The sequence below is a fragment of the Chanos chanos genome, chromosome 14 (genome assembly GCF_902362185.1).
Source record: "Chanos chanos chromosome 14, fChaCha1.1, whole genome shotgun sequence".
Taxonomy (NCBI): domain Eukaryota; kingdom Metazoa; phylum Chordata; class Actinopteri; order Gonorynchiformes; family Chanidae; genus Chanos; species Chanos chanos.
The window spans coordinates 16,974,961-16,995,898 of record NC_044508.1 but is presented as its reverse complement, the minus strand read 5'-3'; the positions used below and the strand labels follow the sequence as shown (position 1 = coordinate 16,995,898).

The 20,938-nt window shown below is 37.7% G+C and overlaps 2 protein-coding genes and 1 non-coding gene across 3 annotated transcripts; 1 reads left to right on the top strand and 2 right to left on the bottom strand.

The window, feature by feature from the left end:
• Positions 1 to 969: 969 nt before the first annotated feature.
• LOC115827317 (5-hydroxytryptamine receptor 3E-like) lies at positions 970 to 3,951 on the bottom strand. Its single transcript, XM_030791124.1, has 8 exons — positions 3,763 to 3,951; positions 3,603 to 3,647; positions 3,290 to 3,396; positions 2,637 to 2,806; positions 2,385 to 2,545; positions 1,969 to 2,179; positions 1,513 to 1,715; positions 970 to 1,227 (listed from the first exon to the last, which is right to left on the bottom strand). The coding sequence occupies exons 1-8, from the start codon at positions 3,949 to 3,951 to the stop codon at positions 970 to 972; spliced, it is 1,344 nt and encodes a 447-aa protein (XP_030646984.1).
• A 1,900-nt stretch (positions 3,952 to 5,851) lies between these two features.
• On the bottom strand, positions 5,852 to 19,751 carry LOC115827315 (5-hydroxytryptamine receptor 3C-like). Its single transcript, XM_030791123.1, has 13 exons — positions 19,628 to 19,751; positions 19,202 to 19,351; positions 18,443 to 18,586; positions 17,999 to 18,117; positions 9,556 to 9,592; positions 9,140 to 9,294; positions 8,973 to 9,017; positions 8,743 to 8,849; positions 7,834 to 8,003; positions 7,577 to 7,740; positions 7,174 to 7,384; positions 6,705 to 6,896; positions 5,852 to 6,144 (listed from the first exon to the last, which is right to left on the bottom strand). The coding sequence occupies exons 1-13, from the start codon at positions 19,749 to 19,751 to the stop codon at positions 5,852 to 5,854; spliced, it is 1,911 nt and encodes a 636-aa protein (XP_030646983.1).
• Positions 18,048 to 18,119, top strand: trnat-cgu (transfer RNA threonine (anticodon CGU)). Its single transcript has one exon. It is a non-coding gene; the product is annotated as a tRNA-Thr (tRNA).
• Positions 19,752 to 20,938: the final 1,187 nt, after the last annotated feature.

The following is a 20,938-nucleotide window of genomic DNA, read 5'->3' as shown; positions in this document are numbered from 1 at the left end:
ACCATCATTCTGAGTGTAGATTCAGCATTGACTAACATATTTAAAAGGTCAAATACACATAGATGTCTCAGCAAATCTGTTCGCTTAAAGTTCACAGTATCATCTAGTTAATCAAAAATTAACCCCAGAACTATATTTTGAACCTGCAAAACACTATTAGAACTGGCAATCATTCCTGGATTAATCTGTCTGTAAGATACCTGATTGTGGCATCACTGATTAATCACTAATTAAAGTTCATAAATGTGAAACTATGAGCCAAAACACCTTCCCCACCTCATTGGCATCCAATGTCTGGCTTTTTTGGAGAAAATTTAGTCTGTTTGATTACACTGGACCAATAATATATCGAGAATAAGTTTTTACCCCTACCTTTGTGTTGGATGAATCTTCTGCTGCCATTAGGTGCTTTCTATTGATGTCCATTATTATTACATCATCATTTAACAATATGTAATTCATAAAATAATTAAGAACAATAAATTGAAAATTTCTTGATCTCAGGATATAATGTAGTTGACCATGTGGATTTATTGATAGTGCTATCTTGTGCTCACAGGTATGACAAAAATGTAAAATGAGAATTAAATTAGCACAAGACATTTTTCTCTTTCACGAAGTTCCTATAATACATATTTTAAAAGAAATGTATTGTATAATATGTATTTTAGACATAACTATAATAAGCAATAATGTTTTTGAAAAAACATGTAAATATATTATGTCTTAGTAATGTATAGTTATATCAGCTGACAGTAAAAAGACTGACTTGTTTTGAAATTCATAAAGGCTATAAATCTACAGAAGCAATATCACTTCACAAGATACATTACAGAGAGCTCGATATACATGTCTGAATCGGTTTATATACATGCATACATTACTTGTCAATTACCCATATGTATAAATCATAAGCAATACTCATTGTTATTGACTGATATGTCTTAATATAAACATTTGGTGAAAGATTTACTGATTATACCAATGCAGCCATATGACTAACATAGTTATGAAGCTGACAGAGATGAAGAGTACATACAGGCCAAACACCAATCTGTCGATGACCTGGCCTAAAAGGATCCATTCCTCCATGAACTGGTCCTCTGCTAAATGCTTGCCAAGTTGCTGCCGAATAGCTAGCAAATCCCTACTCATTTTCCTCAACTCCTCCAATCCTGGCTCTGTTAGCTGGATGGAGGTTTCACTAGGGTCCTTTTTATGTTTAGACTGAGTTGAGACTCGATCCGGAGTGCAGAGTGAGGTGCCCTGGCTCGTCACTGTGGACATAGAACACAACTATAAGCACAACAGTAACATGCTGTATGTACACACACATAAAACACATAATAAAATTAGACACAGGATTATAATGGGGCTATAGTGTTACAACCGGCATATATGCACAATTTTCACTGTGAACAAATGATATGTTTTATATGTTCAAGCATCATATAATAGCATATAACAGCAAAAATAATTTCTAAAGTAAAATGATAGAAAAATTTCTGCAGCTGTAGGTCTACCTGTAGCGGTAGTTTTTTGGTCAGTGGGTTTCGTTTCCAAACCAACGAGTCGTGCCAGGTGCTTTAGAAACAGAACTCTGACCCAGTGTGGCAGGCAGGGGTAGTTAGCAGAGCCACACATGACATTAGTGATGAGAATAGTCTCCAAGAGACTTGCTACCATAAGAGCCAGACAGATAGAGAAAAACACATCTGCAGAGAAAGAGAGAGAGAGAGAGAGAGAGAGAGAGAGAATAGTGTTATTATTAAATTGTCCAACGTTAAATTCAGCAAAAGTTTAAAAATGCTGGCCTGATAGTAACTACAACAACTACAACTACAACAACAACAAAAAGGCACAAGTAATAACATACTAAAATTTGTGAAATGATAACAGTGCCAATTTGGTTTTATTCTGTCATCTCTGGTTTAGAATATGATAACGCAGCGAGGAATTCAAACCAACTTATGAGTGGTATGTTATGTCCTGTGACAGGGAGAAGGTCGTTCATAAGGAGCAGGAAAACTGTGTATCCCAAGATAAGGGTCATTTTAAAAGAGGAGCGATCCACACTCTGAGGGGGTAGAAGAAAGCTGAGGAGATCCACAGCGAGGAGGAAACAGCTGGGAATCACCAGGTTCACCACATACAGAGTCGGTCGACGCTTCAAGACTATCTGCAAGGAAGATCGGTTATACGTTGGGAAAATGTTTGTGACTTTGCTGCTTCTCATGGTAGAATGTTTTTGAAAACACTCGCATAGCTAGCCGAATGAAACTTGATTGGCATTAAAATTAGACATGGTTCGGCACGTCTGGTCTGAAACCTTCTCTTGTCGGAAGCTGTGTGTAACTTTAAGTGGATTTATTTGTTCTTCTCACATAAAAAACAAGGGTGTCCCATGAAATCCCTTCATAGTCAGTCTGAGGTTTGATGGCCTTCAGGTCTATCAGCTGCCACTCTCCCCTGGTCTCCATGACCTCAAATGAGTCCCGTAGCATCTCCTCCACCGATAACCCAATGTGCAGCCGAACATCTTGACCTATAAAAGCCAGTAACAATGCATTAGGCAAGTCAGGAAACAAAAGTCGAAAGATGACATTAGTCATGACTTTTTATTGAAGCTCTCTTACTGTTGTGCTTGTAGGAGTTGAATGAATACGTGCAGTTTTGAATGTCAAAAGGGAAGGTGTAGATGTCAAGGCTGCAGGAGCTTATCACGTGAAAAGGCAAACTGTCATGCACCACGCCATTGTTGTTAACATATAAATAGTATGACTCTGGAGCTCTGTTTTCATCCATGCTACAAAATGAACAAGAAGATAAACATTTTATTGTGTTGACTGTGGAAATGTCAGACTTTTGAGTGTTGCTGGAACTTAGCTTGCTTTTTCAGACAGACAAATGGGTTTTAATCCATGGACAGATACAATACATTTTATATATATATATATGTGTGTGTGTGTGTGTGTGTGTGTGTGTGTAAATTTTGCCCTTATCAAAGCATCACAAAGCTAAACATCAATATAATACCTTACAATACAATAACATTACTTTTAAATTTGTTATTATTGTAATAAAACTTTGGCATCACAATAGTATTAGTGAACAAAGGACAAATGTGAATATTTTACCATCATTATCAAAGCTACAGAAAACAATACCAGTTATCATTACGTTTAGTTTAAGGGAAAAAAAATTACAGCTATAATACTAATTTTAGTTATGATACATGTGTATATTATATTCTCAAGATGCTTGTAAATTACAGCCCTGTGGGACTCACAATTCATTGATAACAATGTCAGGTATCCACAGTGAGGTCCTTGGGAGGGATATTGAAGATGCTCCACACTCATCAGGATCCCAGCTCAGGTTCTCAATGTTCCAGATCTGCAATTTAAAACACAGCTCCTGTAGTTTTTTCATTTACGCAGTACCATGTCCAAAAGAGAGCACAAAACCTCGGAAATGAACATTATGTCTAACCTTTGATTTAAAAGGGTTTTACGCAATGACTGTTTATGTATGGTAGACTGAAAAACATTAATACTTTGGAAGTAACTCTAAAACCTCACCCTATCCCATAAAAATCTTACCAACTCCAGCCAAAGTGCTGTTTCCAAGATTTGAGCTTTTTCATCCTGAAAGAGGACGTCTGAATGAAACTTCACATTACTGATACATATATACTGTATGTAGCATGACTGTCTGTTTCATATGTCATTGTGTTCAGTAAATATGAAAAGTACTCCCTACCACATCAAGAATGGCAAAGACAGTGAAATAGATGCTGATGTTTGTGGGAGTTTGCAGGCTTTCGACAGGACGCACGTCTGTCTTGTTGAAGATGTTGTCACGGAGCGCAGCCAGAAGTGACCATGTATTGGGTTGGGAGCAGTTTATGGATGTTGTTACGCAGAAGGCTGTTAATACAAACACATCCATGCATCTTTCAAAAGTAGGATATATTACATTTTTTATTAGGATTTTAAAAACTATTTCAGCATAATAAAGAAAATTTAGAAATTTAGAAAAATCTTACTGTGCGTAAACAGGCAGTAGATGAGAAATATGTTGTTCAGAGCCCATTGTTTCTCCTGCAATAACCAAATTTGCTGTCTATATTTCAGTCTTTAGAATGTACATAATCATATTTACTAAATTAGAAGCTTCATTTATTGTTAACCACTCTGTTGATTGTCTATAGATGCTTTTTTCACATGGAAAAAAACTACAGAAAGAAATATGAAAAATGATGCACAACCACAGAGGTACACAAACAAATGAGGAAACTTTCATCATCCACCCTAATCAAATCTATACCAAATAAATCAGTTCCAGGAGCAGTGTGTTTACTTTACCTGAGATTTTGATGGATGAATAAAAGCCATTAGTCAGGATGTCAATGTATCTGAATGTATGTGATGGTTTCCGATGTCCTGGATTCAAGTGGGTCCAGAGCAGACCCAGAATGTCATCTGTGAGTGTGAACATTGTCTAAATACTGACAGCTAATTTTCATAGACAAATTAGAAAGGGCTCGATCAGTTGTTAACCAACACGGCAACATGCTCAGACCTCCGACTATCATTCCCAGAATTCTGATGTCGGTTTGTCTCAAATCACACAACATAACACACATACATGAAATATGCAAAACGAAAAATGTAAGTTAGACGAGCCATGGAGCAAATCTGATGGCCACTGGGATGGGTCTGTGGTGGAACCCTGTTTTCTCAGTGCATGAAAAACACAACACAGGCCAAAAACATATAACCTGAGATGATACAAAACAGATCAATGATGTCTGAAATATAGGTGTGTGTGAATTTAGCTATCCAACTCAATGCACTCAATGCCTTTTTAAAGTTGTCTTTAGTTTTTATATTTAGCAAAGTTCTGTGGGCTTCAACACTGGTATGAAAAGCAACATCCAAATCTCTTTTTGTATCTATATCTATATGTATAACTACATCTATATCTATACCTTTATCTATATGTATAACTATATCTATATCTATATGTATAAATACATCTATATCTATATCTTTATCTATATCTATATCTATATCATATGTCCCTATATCCTGAAGTTATGTAAATTGCTACAGATCATTTTGTGTGTAAACTAATGTGTCTTGTTTTTGTGACAATTATTTGCCTCTGAAGTAAATTTGTAGGCCACTACTGTTACTAGGTGGTATACAGATTTTATTTAATTTTATAAACATATAACATATTCATTTTCATATTTCAATGCAAATTTATTTCAGTTGTGGTAGATCATGGGCTGGAGCTGGCTGCTCTTTGGGCCATGAAAAAAACCAAAACCAAAAACTGCATTAGTGCTTAGAGTGACATGTTAAATATGAAAGAACAGTCAGAGATGACAGGGGTGTAATAGTTTTGTAAATATGAGAATGACAGTATTTTATGCCAAATTCTGCAAATATGCAAATTCTGTCAAAGGACAGTAAATAATTTGCAACAGCAACAACAACAACATATTGTTAAAGTACTATATATTTGTTTTTGCTGTTGTAAACAATTTATACATATATTAAACTTTGCAGAATCTTCTGTTTTTGGCAGCAGTAGTTTATTTAGAAAAGGCATCAATTCAACTGACAATATCATGTGTGCAGCATATTCAGATGGAAGTGTAAGTGAAAACAAGGCTCTCTCATAATGACTGAGAAAACTGGCAAGCAATCAATATTCTGTCAGTATATATCTGTGCATGAAAGCAAACACCAGCAGATTCTAAAACTTTTTCCCAAGCATCAAACTAGCTTTCAGCTCTACTCTTGCAAGAGTGCACTCTTGCAACAAAATATGTCACAGATTATGCGTTGTACCAGTACAACCAGATGATCAATATGACGATGAAGCTGACGGAGATGAAGAGTATGTACAGGCTGAAAAGCAGTCTGTCGATGACCTGGCCTAAATGGATCCATTCCTGGGTGAACGGATCGTTGGTGAAGTGTTGATCAACATGATGACGGATGACTGTGATGTCATTGCTCATCTGTTTCAGCTGCTCCAGACCTGACACTGTTCTTTCCTTTACCCCAGCGGCACCTCCAGTCTCATCGTCCTTTGCCGAACCGGATGTTATCTCTAAGTTCTCAATCACTGATTTGAAACACGGGTGAAATTTTGTTAGAAAATGATTTAATGTATATGTATTGCATATTTGTATAATTGTTTGTTTGTGTGTACACATGAAATCTAAGTACTACTTGTTTGGGAACTAGTTACCAAGCCTACCTGTTTTGGGAACTAGCGACCTGTATAAAATCTGTGTTTTTGATATGTGGTGAGGGCTTTGTGTTCTTTTATAATACATGAGACAAAAATGAATGATAATTAATAATGGTTAATGATTACGTGGCTGAGGAAATGGCTTAAATTTCACTCAAAAACAGATTTATCTCAGAGCTGTGAAAGTCTTAAGTACCTGAGGGAATTCTTCAGTTCTGTAAAAGGGTTCTCACAAGATTATTGATATATAATAGAAGAAAATATAGTACATGTTTGTCAGTGGACTGATGTTTTTCACAAACTCACTCTGCTCATGCTTTACAGACTCACATACTCTGAAGCTGTCTCAGAAAACAAACTAAAGAAAACAGCAGACACATTGATTTATTTCATAAATCAGTGTAATTTACAGCTCCAGGCCTTGCTGATACCTTCAGCAGTTGGGTTTTGGTCACTGGGATCTTTGGCCGCACAGACGAGTCGTGCCAGGTACTTTAGAAACACAACTCTGACCCAGTGTGGCAGGCGGGAGTAGTTCTTAGACCCACACAGAACATTGGTAATGAGAATAGTCTCCAGGAGACTTGCCACCATAAGAGCCAGACAGATAGAGAAAAACACATCTGTAGAGAGAGAAAGAAAGAGTGACAGACAATGAACAACAGAAAAACAGGTTTTGTAAACAGCAAGAAATAAATTACTGTGCCATGCAGAAAAAACAAATATCATCAAAATATCATGTAACCTTTATCTTGTGTAACTGGAATGCAATTCAGGGTAATTACTGTCACACATAATCAGTTGTTTTTGAGATATCTATCCAAACATTTTGGAAAAGAGTGCAGAACAGAGCAGTGGGGTAAGTGGCTCATAAATATTGTTAATAAACACAAAACCAACTTATGAGTGGAATGTTGTTTCCCGTGACAGGGAGAAGGTCATTCATGAGGAGCAGGAAAACTGTGTATCCTAAAATGAGGGTCATTTTAAAAGAGGAGCGATCGACATTCTGTGGGGGCAGGAGAAAGCTAAAGAGATCCACAGTGAGGAGGAAGCAGCTTGGGATCAGGAGGTTCACCACGTACAGAGTGGCTCGACGTTTCAAGGCTATCTGCAATGAACACATGTGAGAACATTCATTAAATGTAATTTGAAAGCACACTGCATGCCATATACAGTACGCTCAAACATGCAATGACAAAACCTTAATAATGCTTCAACTCTTAGGCATCTCTACTTGACATGTGAGAAATTTTCTGGAAACATTCATTGTCTTCAGAGGTTTTGATTTATAAGTTCTCACATAGTAAATAATGCTATCCCATGTGTGTTCATCATAGCTCAGTATTTTGGGTTTGATGGCTTTTATATCAATCAGTTCCCATTCCCCTTTGGTTTGCATCACGTTCCGGGAAATCTGCAGTATCTCCTCTGCTGTGTTGCCGAACTCCAGCTGAACATCCAAAACTGCACAAGGAGAAATCAAGACATATCAGCCTGTGGAAAATACAACTGCCAAAGAGAATATTTGTTTTGTGGTTTTTAGCAAAGCCGTGTTACCATTGTGCTTGTACGAGTTGAAGGTGAAGGTGCAGTTCTGAATGTCAAAGGGGAAGGTGTAGATGTCAAGATTGCAGGAGCTGATTACATTAAATGGCCGACCATCTCTCACATAACCAGTACTGTTCACATACACATAATATGTGGCGGGAGCTTTGTTCTCATCCATGCTGCAAGACAAGAATGATTCATAGTAATAATCAGTTGCTGAAACATTAATAATGATGGTTTCAAGACATCTGATACAATTTCTGACAAATCATAAAAATCTCTCGGGGGGGTCATTTTTCCCATCCATTTCTGGCATTTATTTTTTAAAATGGATTAATATTAACCACTTCATGACAACAAGTTCATGTCGAAATGTCAAGTGTATAAAACATTTAAATTTGTTCTCGAAGAAACAAGTGACATCAAAAGTATGACAACAATGAAAGTAGTTGGAGAAAAGTGGATATATTTGCTGTTATTATTGTTTTTGCTGCTTCCAAAATGCAACATGTAAACTTGTTATGAAGAATAAAACTTTAATAAAGCAGAACAACTTCAAAGAGGTATACCAAATCTTATGGAGCATATTGATCAATTTGATAATTTAACTTCTATTTAAAGAAAATATGATAGCTGCAACAAAATTCTTTCCTTCCTCTCTGAGATCATGTATGCGGTTCTTGCAGCAACTAAACAAGGTATGTTGTCTTTGAATGATAACAATGAAGAGATCCCATTCCACAAAACCTGTCTGTGTTGTGACATAAAAGAGAACTGATACTCAAAAATAAGGAAATGACGTTTAGTATTTTTTTCTCACAATCCATTACCTAGCCACTGTGAAATGTCGAGATGATGGAAAAACCACAAGGTAGCATATATACCAAAACCATGACAAAAACATCAGATGGAACTTACAATTCATTGATGACAATATCTGGCATCCACAGCTTTGTCCTAGGCAATGAAATTACTGATGTTCCACATTCAGTAGGATCCCAGCCCACATTTTCCATTCTCCACTCCTACCACAATAACAAAATAATTCCAATGAACTGTTTAATAATTTTTTCTGTTGACCAAGCCCAAAAATTGTGCTTTCTGAGTTTGATGAGGAGAGGCTAATGTTTGGTGGAAAGAGCTCTCACCAGTCTTAGCCAAACAAACGTTCTCAAAACTTGAGCTTTTTCATCCTAAGAGAAAATAGGAATATCAGTGACATCGTTCTAATAGTCACACTGCTGCAAACAGTATGGCTAGTGTAATTAGAAATATATTTCACCAGTCATGATTAAATTCACATAGAGCTACCTACCACTCCCAGGATGCCATAGAGGGTGAAAGTAAGGCTAATGTTAGTGGGAGTGTGCAGGTTAGAGACTGGACGAACTTCAGATGTATTGAAGACGCTCTCTCTGAAAGCAGCTAGAAGTGACTGTGTAGTGGGTTCAGAGCAGTTTAACGTTTCAGCAAATCTCACATATGGAGCTGTGGGAGGGCGCAAAAAATTACACACTGTGAAATTACTTTCACTTACATTTTTTTGACACTGAAATTAAACAAATGATATATATATATATATATATATATATATATATATATATATAAACAAACTCTTTTTTCAATAAATATGGTAAAACAATGTCAAAAGAGGATTTCATAGAGAAATAGCCACGTCTCACTTCAAACAGTCAAACATACAAACAAAGTGACAAACAGCCATACGGAGTAAAAGACAGAGAGACACCATAAAAACTGACAGCTCCCACTGCACGGAGTGCACTTTGACTCATTTTACTCAACGCGTGGGAGGAGAAGGTCTCTAGAAAAGAATTCCATATTAAACCAACTATATTTTGATAAGTAAGTCTCAAGGACTTGAAGTTTCATGCAAATAAAGGCAGCTTTACAAAATGAGCAGCAAATTTCTGAGCCGCCTTCTTAAACACAGCATACTTTTCCTAACTCAAGTTAGTTAACTGTTCACTTACTCTGTGTGAGAAGGACATAGATGACGAAGAGGAATTCCAGATGACTGGCAATCCATCGTTTGTTCTGCATAAACCAGAGTGCGATAACTATTTTAGACCTGATGGTTTTTTGACCTCAGGCTGTCTGAAGTCATTCCTACAGTACAGGCATATTCATGATCTGTAACTCTTCAGTTCACTCACTTGTTGGAACTGACTGGCTTCAGAGCACACTCACGTTTTTGTTTCAGACTTTAATTATTGGCCGAAGGAAAGGTTAACTCAAATATCTGCACGCTAACCTCCCAGGAATGGCTGATGAAACCATGTCTACATCCATATGTAATTAAATGATGTTTCTAACAATGTATTGATAGATGTACTATACTATCATGCAGTATACATATATTCATAGCCTATTCAAAAATTGTTAAATGTCATCCTTGAAAATGAGACATGTAAATGTACACATCCTCTAAACAGACATGATAAAATATTAAATTATTTACAAGAACTTAGATTTATTTTACCTGAAATTTTGTTTGATGCGCTTCTGCCATTTAGAGCACAGTTCAAGCATAAGTCATTACAAATTTCAGTAAAGAGTGTCTTTGATTCTGTTGGAACCAGGTACTCTTACAATAAATGTTTTTATAAATGACTTGGGCTCCGCATTTGGCCTGTTGGACGTACAGGGTCTAAAATACCGATTACTGATTTGAATAAACAAATTAGAATGGAACACCTAAATTTTGTACCACCAGACTGACCAACTTTGGCATCAAACTGTCAAACGACTCATGTTGGAATTTATGATACTATGCATATTGGCATCTTTGTGCTCTCCACAAACACAAAGACAATGGTATGTAAAGCACAAAACGTGTGGCTAGAAATCCACAGAGCAAATGTATTGGTCAGTGGGACATTTCTGAGGTTGGGCACTGTATCCAGCCCTACATACACATAGCTTATAAAACAGGCCTGCTGGTCTCTATGACAACAATACATTCAGGTCAGGTCAGCTGACCTTGCCTCATACTGACATTTGTAAGGAAGTAACCATGCTTATATTTTTGGACTTGTAAGACTACTTGACTGTTTATTCTTGACCGACAGGAATATCAACATTTTTGACATGAAAAGGTAGTCTCCCTAAGGACAAAGCCTTTTGATTCATAACTAGTTTACAAAGTAATGCAAATGAATTCACATCAAACTTACCATACTGACATTTGCATTGCGTGTGACTTTGTCTTTGTCATTGTAATTTTTGACTATACTTCAACACATTCTATGAGCTATTATGCCATCTGTCACCGTCACTCCATACAAATTTCTGTTAATGTATCATACTAATATGTATTAACATGTAACGTAATATATTTTTATCAGACATGTACCATTCATAAAGAGCTTGTAATTTGAAAGAAGGATTAATACTGTCTGAATTTCCAGTTTAGTTGTTAATTGACTGTTTGGTGGTGTTGCTTTATTTGAAGACAGTTCCCAAAACAGTTCCTCATCTGAGCCCAGGAGACAGTTTGAGAAAGATTTATAATCATATGATGATCATGACAGTATAATCTCAGTTAAATATAGTTTCTCAGCTTTAAATGTTTGTAAATGTCTGTTTTATAGGTTCGCTATCACAGCAACCATTGAAATTCTTGCACTAGTTCAGCATGTGATCGTGAACTATACCTGTCAGTTTACCTGTCCTCTCACTCAGGATATGTTGTTGTTGAATATCAGTGACAGGGTGGTTGACAATGTTGATCAGTGACATAATGTGAGCTGGTCCCAGAGTTTCAGTGAGTCACTCAGCTGTTTTTTGAAACAGGAATTGGTTTATTCTGAATCCTCCTTACAAACCAGGAAAATAAGCCCCAAATAAAAATAAATAAATAAATAAATATACAGTAATGCTGGATCAAAAAAAAAAGAAGAAAAAGAAAAAGAAATGAAATGGCAACGGAATGCCAGTGAAACCTGAAAAAAACACAGGTTAACAGCTTTGGAATGCGTAGACATCAAACAAATATGTTAAGGTGTTAAACAAATGAGGTAGTATATTCCCTCTCAAGTTATTCATATTATAATTGACTGAAGTGAATATTATGGACAAACAGGAAACTTTAAATACATTGAAAGGAAAATACACCTCCCTTCAAAGGACATTTAAAAGCGTTCTCATCTATATATATAATATTCATTGTACAAAGGCACCTACTGCATAATAAATTCTTCATGGATGAGACTATCAGATAAATGAGTGACAAATCCCTTAAAAACTCAAAATGTAGACATGTATTGTGTTAATTCTCTGTCATGGTGTCGTATGAATGTATAGGAGTAGCCTCTGCTTATTTCATGGTGCTGAAATTTGACTGAAATTCTCCCTTAGTTGCCTCTTCTGCAAATACCACTCTTGCAGGCCTCACAGTGGGCCTTTTCATGGGGTCCCTCAGGGTCATGGTCAAAGCTCTGGGTTTTCTACCATTTTATTTGTTTGTAGCACTTAATGCGGATCTTCTCAATCAGCTTGTCGATCAGCACCTTGACATTCATCTCGCTACTTGTAGTCCTGCTGGAAGCGGCGAGCTTTAACTGTCCCCTTGCGCTGGCTCTTGTCTAGACGCATGTGAAAAGCCACCAGCCCTGTAAATTAGTCAAAGTGTAGTCTTCTCTTGCCAAACTGACCTGTGTGTGGTGTTGGTTGTTGTAGAGCTGGGTAGGATGAGGATGGTGTAACTACAAACTACGCTTGAGCCTTAGGACACTTAACACCAAGTTAAGGCAACACCAACAAAGGCAGCATAGTAAAAATATAATTTATCCTGGGTAAGGACTTGGGTAAATTACTAAATGTAAAAAACCTATAAAAATTCAAGTTAATTGACTAACACAACACAATGTGCTGTGTTGCAGCATAACACATTCTATGTCACATCAAAATGTCGAGGTTGAGTGACATATACCAAAATGATTTGAGCTTTAACACATATTGTTGAAAGCATATACTCGATCAAGTAAGCTTAACTTACTGTCAATATGTCATTTTAGATTATGTATTTAAATTTTAGTAACATCAAGACTTGCATTTGCTTTCATACTGGAGCAGACACTGAATACTTAAATTTGCTGTTCAAGCTCTGATGCTTTAAGGGAGTTGGTTTCCTAAAATTATTTGAATTATTTAAGTGAATTGAATTTCTCAGTTTACCTTGTAAATGCTCATCAGATGTAGTTTTCCCTTCCGGTTGATCTGCCTGAATCACGCTTAAAAAATTATTATGTAGCTGTGACATATTTTCGAATACAAGTACAGTTGAATTATGTCCTTAACCCAAACCATTACAAACTCAGAGCTGAGTGTATATCATCTTTAAGGAATCTATATTGCTTGTGGTGAAAAGTTCATTTGTTCAATGCGAAGGTAAAGGTTCAGTGAAGTTCTGCACACTGTCATTCTTTATTTGATATGGTATCTGTCGAAATGTCCACTGACGTTTTTGTGTAGTCAGGTAGTGAATATGTGAATGTCATTTGCCATCTCTGCAGATGCCTTTCAGGCATGCCTCACAGTGGGCTCTCTCATGTGGTCCATTGACCTGTCCATGGAACTGATAGAATCTATTTTGTTTTCTTATGTTTTCATTGTAACATCTCATTCGGATCTTCTCAGTGATCTTGTCCACCAAAACTTTAATATTTTCCCCAGTAAAAAGTGGTTCTTCCATCTGAGCCTGCAGACACCTCCTGCGTTTATGTCTGTAGCATCTCACTTTCACCTTTCCCTCTCTTTTATCATGAAATAAGGCGAAATGGAAGATGACTAATACCTTTTTGGAGGGCCAGGATCTTTTGCATAAGGAGCATGTGAACCTGGAGAGGGAGCCAGTACATTTTCAGGAAGTTATAAACATGAACTGAACAGATCAGTATAATGTCTTGCACATGATGTGACCATTAACATGGACTTGAAAAAAACATAACTGGAAATTAAAACATTACTGGCTGTGATGTTTTAGCAATTTCTAGCAATTTTAGAAGAGTGATTCATTTTTCAGCCTCATTTGCCCGTAACATATAATATATAAAAACTATTGGATATCTAATAGGATTTTGCCAAATAATGAATGAATGCTCTCATTCATGCCCTCAATGGATGAAGGCTTTTCTTACCTTGCAAAAGACCCACGGATATACTGATACCACCCACCACTGCCTTGTTGGATTTCCTCAATGTTGTCATCAAACGTGAGACTCCACTGGTCTTGGAAGTGCTCCCTAGTTTTCTCGAGGAAAATGTTTCGCCGCTGGTCAGTGACATGGCTTTTCTTCACTTTGGTTTACTGACAGGAAAGCTTGCCTTGTGTTCTGTCTGAACTTTAGTTCGTGCTGTATTTATATGGATAGGCTCAATGCCGCTGGAATGATGTCCATTTAGAAGAGGAAACCGAAACATGATGACTACTTCACAGGTGTTTGAGGGTCATTTACAATACCGATATGCGTTTGCTATACTGCATCCATTGATATTCCATGATAGCAACACAATTCTGTCAGTTATCTTAAACTTCGGAGAGTAATGACTGTGAAATGTAATATTTTGATACTGCAGCTGGTATCGACATAAACAGTTAACAAAACATATATACTGTTTTTAGCTCCTTTTGGATTTTACTAAGAATTGCAACTGAGAGGTAGTTCAAATGAGTGGGAGGTTTTAACTCCATCCAGTGGAGGAAAAGTTCATGTGTTTTGTTAAGGATTGTGTGTGTATGAGAGAATTTTTTGTTTAAAGTAAATCTGATCTAAAATAATAACATCTAGGTTTAAACTGATAAAACAAACATTTAACCTAAGTGATTACTCTAGCTGGTGTTAATGTCAGGTTAGTATAAACATTTTAATTCTAACTCATATCTAGTAAAACAGGACAAACTGAAACAAACCTCATCAAATCTTTTAACATCAACGTTCATAGTCATCATCATAAATTAATGCTGGAAAGTTGGCAGTAACAATAAAAGAACGATAAAACACCAGATGGATAGTGCAGTCTCATAGAAAGATTCTCATATGCATTGTGAAGAAAACAGAGCAATGCATGCACTTGAACACTAATACAAAAAAACAAGGAGAACTATAGACGACTTTGACCCGAAAGAGGGACGTGCTACTGTGACTTGATGTGGGTGCCTGGACCTTGACTATTGACCCCATTTGGTGGGACACTGGGTGGGCTAGACAGTGAAGGGTGACGATGTGGAGGCAGCAGGATGTGTTCAGGCAGAGGCCAGGGCTGAGCTGAATGTTAGTGAGATGCACGCTATTCATCTACACATTGTTGCAAACAACAGAGTAACCCAAATGCAGAACACAGTCTCAGCGTGGAGTGAAAATAAACAATTCGTTTATTGAAGATTTTGTGAGTGAGATGAATAGGAGGTAGCAGTGAAAGCAGTGAGCGCGAGGGAGCTAATGGCTGGCGGAACAGGCAGAGCAGGTCAGGGAAGGCGGGCTGTGAATGTGGCTGGAAGGCTGGCTGGCAGATGAGAGGCAGGCAGGGGAAACAGGCAGATGAGGGGGTAATCCTGAACGCAAGGAGACAAGCAAACTGAGCAAACACGAGAACAGGTAGAATACACAATTCTGATGGCAGAGGAACAAGCTCTACCGCACTGTCTGAAGCAACAAACCGGTGGAGAATGGGTGAAAAACCGATAGATATACTGTCGAGTGGATTAGGAGATGGACTGCAGGTGTGTAGGCTGATAGGCAATCTGGGAACAGAGGGAAAGCCACGCCCACAGCACAGACACACACATACACACACACACACACACACACACACACACACACACACATACACACAACACAGAGAGTCACAAAAACACCAGGGGGAGCACGAGAGGCACGAGGAAAAGGGAAAACAGTAGAAACATAAGGAAATAAATGAAAATACGGCCGTAACCGTAACGCACATGGCTTGTCTCAGTCATAGCGAAACAAAGAGAGGAGAATGCTTCTGCCTAGAGCAGAAGAGAACGCCTCCGTCTGGAACAAAGTTCACAACTGCCTCACCTTTCTATGAAATACAGCACACATGATGTGGCGGTCTTTTAGAGAAAGACACATCTTTACATATCTTAACCCTCTGCGGCACACATTTTTTCCAACATCCTGAATGATCAGAAAGGTGAATCATTTTGTTAAATCTATACCATTGATACATGGTTTGTATCTTATTCATATATGGTCTAAAAGTTTATGGAGTCACGCAGACTTTCAGTGTATGTAGTGAGGGTTTGGTCAGGTCGACTCATAAACTTTAATGTCTTACTGTCTTACTACCCTGTAGTACCCAAGATGTGGCACTGGAAGAACTTTCCATCTTTAGACTGAATTTGAGTGCAGTCATAGGAAGAAAAAAAAACATTTCATGGAAAAATATTAAACCCTCAGAGGAATCCACAATCGGCATGTTCAGTGGCGTTTCTGGCCATTCTGGTGCCCTAGGCAAGATCTTTACCCCGCCCCCACCCCCACCCCAAAAGTGCCATCTCAGGAGAAATAACACTTTTCAATTTTACTATCATAAACATGAAATAAATAACAGCAGGTGTGCAAAAAAGGTAAACAAAAAAGAGCATATGTCATATTTGATTGCAACATAGTAATAAATGAAGTTCTAAAGTGCAAATATTCAGAACAACAAAGCAACATCTTAATGTGACTCTCATTGTTTTGCAGAATGGAGAATGGTTCCAACCTTTGCCCGCTGCCTGAGCACATGCTCTCATGTCTCATGTCATGCTAACTGTGTTAATCACACGCTCGAGCACCACCAGGCATAAATTCGTGGAGAATGCAGACGGATTTGAGGTAAACTAATTCACACAATTTTGAAAATTTGAAATTTCGTCTACACGTTAAGTTTTAATCCCCTCTTAGGAACGAAAAAAAGGGAAGATTTACTTAACGCCTTCATTTTAAAAGATTAAATCTCTTCGACCTCCAGTCTTCCACCTGGTTCCTTGAGAACACTTTCCTCATCACTTGTGTTGACAAAAAGAAATTCACACTGCTCCCTATAGTGTATAGATGTGATATAGCACCTCAAATTAGCCTGCTTTCCAAAAATTGCACTGGATGAATGACGACATTGATGCTGCATCTACATTAATAATACAACATTAATGATAGAGCTACTACACAGCTATGTAGCTTAGCTGCTGCGTCCTACTATACTCTATGTAGTTCTAGCTTAGCTAGTTAGCTAGGTTAGTGCACTACATTTCAGCTAAAACCAGAGACAGATGCTTTTAAACATATCTCTATACTTTTGTCTCCTTTCTCCCTCATCTTTCCTCTGTTTTCTAAACTGTGCCCATGATGGCTTTGATCTTTGATCTATTCGTTTCATTTTTATGATTAAAAATACGTATAGATTGAACTGCCCCCCAAATATATGTATTTTTTAAGGGGCGGGTGGTGGGGATGTGGGGCTCCCAGTGAGCCTATGCCTAGAAACGCCCCAGGGCATGTTGATCTTCAGACAACTTCTTGTTGTATAAACCGCATCAGTGAGTATATTGCCAAGCAACATGTACTAGGGTGTTATTGGGCAACATAGCTAAGTAGACTACATATTCATCTGACCTAGACATAACAAGCATACCTGACATGGACAGTGAATTACTGGCAACAGCATTGGCATTGTGCAGGTAGGTGAGCTGTCTGGGGTGTTAGTGCAGTTAGTGCAATTTATTGTGCAAAGGAGAGGTTAGAGAGTTGCTGTTTGGAAGTTGAAATAGAAAATCTTACCATCTTACCATAGAAATCTTACCAACTCCAGCCAAAGTGCTGTTTCCAAGATTTGAGCTTTTTCATCCTGAAAGAGGACATCTGAATGAAACTTGTTTGTCCTGCAATAATCAAATTTGCCGTCTATATTTCAGTCCTCAGAATGTACATAATCATATTTACTAAATTAGAAGTTTCATTTATTGTTAACCACTCTGTCAATTATCCACAGATTTTTGTTTTTTTCTCATGGAAAAACCAACAGAGAGAAATATGAAAAATGGTGCACAACCACAGAGGTACACAAACAAATGAGGAACCTTTCATCATCCACCCTAATCAAATCTATACAAAATAAATCAGTTCCAGGAGCGCTGTGTTTACCTTACTGTCATGGACTCCAGTTCCACTATCCACTCCACATCCATCCAGGTACGAGGCGCGGTGGCCAAGTGGTAAGGCGTCGGTCTCGTAAACCGAAGATCACGGGTTCGAACCCCGTCCGTGCCTCATGGTTACCCACACATTTGTTGGGTGGCCGTGGTCTAGAGGTTGGAGAATGTGTGCCCTAGTTTCACCTGTTATGTCTCTATTTATGCCCTGCCTGTCTTTCTCTTTTCTTTATTAGACATTGTGGTTTCCCATACTTTGTATGTATCAGCCTATTTCCTTGTTCTGTTTTTTTTTTGTGTTCCCTGTCGGTTTCGTGATTTGTCCTTGTGTTTTCCTATTTTTGTTAATTTTGCTCGCTACCTTGCTCCACCTATTTATGTTTCGGACTGAATCCTTAGTTTTTGACTTTGGACATTGTTTTGACTTTGCTTTTGGATTACCCTCAATCTTTGAAGAATAAAGGCTCTGTTGGTTTCCAGTGCAAATCTTGTCAGGCACTGCCTTCAGCACCTGGTCATGGTGCCACCTGTACCTCCCCTCTCCCAAGGCTTTCTGGCAGCAGCTCAAGATGTGCCCCAGGGAACCTCTTGCCAGGCACAGTGGACATACCGGGGTATTGGTTAGACCCCAGTAATGCAGGCTGGATGGGCTTGGAAGGACATCATACACTGACTGGATCAGAAACTTGAGTGTAGCTTGTTCTGACTTCCAAAGTTCTGCCCAGGTGATCTTATGGGCAGTTGCGTGGTCAATTTGGTTACAGCAACAACATATTGTTAAAGTTCTATATATTTGTTGTTGCTGTTGTAACCAAATTACACATATATTAAACTTTGCAGAATCTTCTATTTTTGGCGGCAGTAGTTTATTTAGAAAAGGCATCAATTCAACTGACAGTATCATGTGTGCAGCATATTCAGATGGAAGTGTAAGTGAAAACAAGGCTCTCTCATAATGACTCATAATGAGAAAACTGGCAAGCAATCAATATTCTGTCAGTATATATCTGTGCATAAAATCAAACACCAGCAGATACTAAGGATTTTCACAAGATTACTGATATATAATAGAAGCAAATATAGTACACATTTGTCAGTGGACTGATGTTTTTCGTAGACACTACTCTGAAGCTGTCTCCGAAAACAAACTGAAGAAAACAGCAGACACCTTGATTTATTTCATAAATCAGTGTAATTTACAGTCGAGTTGCGCCAGGAACTTTAGAAACACAACTCTGACCCAGTGTGGCAGGCGGGAGTAGTTCTTAGACCCACACAGAACATTGGTAATGAGAATAGTCTCCAGGAGACTTGTCACCATAAGAGCCAGACAGATAGAGAAAAACACATCTGTAGAAAGAGAAAGAAAGAGTGACAGACAATGAACAACAGAAAAAGAGGTTTTTAAACAGCAAGAAATAAATTACTGTGCCATACAGAAACAACAAATATCATCAAAATATCACGTAACCTTTATCTTGTGTAACTGGAATGCAGTTAAGGCTAATCACTATCACACATAATCAGTTGTTTTTTATACACCTATGCAATCATTTCAGAAAAGAATGCAGAACAGAACGGTGGAGTAAGTGCCTCACAGATATTGCTAATAAACACAAAACCAACTTATGAGTGGAATGTTGTTTCCCGTGACAGAGAGAAGGTCATTCATGAGGAGCAGGAAAACTGTGTATCCTAAAATGAGGGTCATTTTAAAAGAGGAGTGATCGACATTCTGTGGAGGGGTCATTCTTCCCATCCATTTCTGGCATTTATTTTTCAAAATGGATTAATATTAACCACCTCATGACAACAAGTTCATGTCAAAATGTCAAGTGTATAAAACATTTAAATTTGTTCTCGAAGAAACAAGTGACATCAAAAGTATGACAACACTGAAAATAGTTGGGGAAAAGTGGATGTATTAGCTGTTATTATTGTTTTTGCTGCTTCCAAAATGCAACATGTAAACTTGTTATGAAGAATAAAACTTTAATAAAGCAGAACAACTTCAAAGAGGTATACCACATCTTATGGAGCATATTGATCAGTCAATCAATCTTTTTACTTCTATTGAAAGCAAATATAACAGCTGCAACAAAATTCTTTCCCTCCTCTCTGAGTTCATGTATGCGGTTCTTGCAGCAACTAAACAAGGTAAGTTGTCTTTGAATGATAACAAGGAAGAGATCCCGTTCCACAAAACCTGTCTGTGTCGTGACATAAAAGAGAACTGATATTCAAAAATAAGGAAATGACGTTTAGTATTTTTTTTTCTCACAATCCATTACCTAGCCACTGTGAAATGTCGAGATGATGGAAAAACCAGAAGGTAGCATATATACCAAAACCATGACAAAAACATCAGATGGAACTTACAATTCATTGATGACAATATCTGGCATCCACAGCTTTGTCCTAGGCAATGAAATTACTGATGTTCCACATTCAGTAGGATCCCAGCCCACATTTTCCATTCTCCACTCCTACCACAATAACAAAATAATTCCAATGAACTGTTTAATAATTTTTTCTGTTGACCAAGCCCAAAAATTGTGCTTTCTGAGTTTGATGAGGAGAGGCTAATGTTTGGTGGAAAGAGCTCTCACCAGTCTTAGCCAAACAAACGTTCTCAAAACTTGAGCTTTTTCATCCTAAGAGAACTTGAGCTTTTTCATCCTAAGAGAAAATAGGAATATCAGTGACATCGTTCTAATAGTCACACTGCTGCAAACAATATGGCTAGCGTAATTAGAAATGTATTTCACCAGTTGTGATTAAATTCACATAGAGCTACCTACCACTCCCAGGATGCCATAGAGGGTGAAAGTAAGGCTAATGTTAGTGGGAGTGTGCAGGTTAGAGACTGGACGAACTTCAGATGTATTGAAGATGCTCTCTCTGAAAGCAGCTAGAAGTGACTGCGTAGTGGGTTCG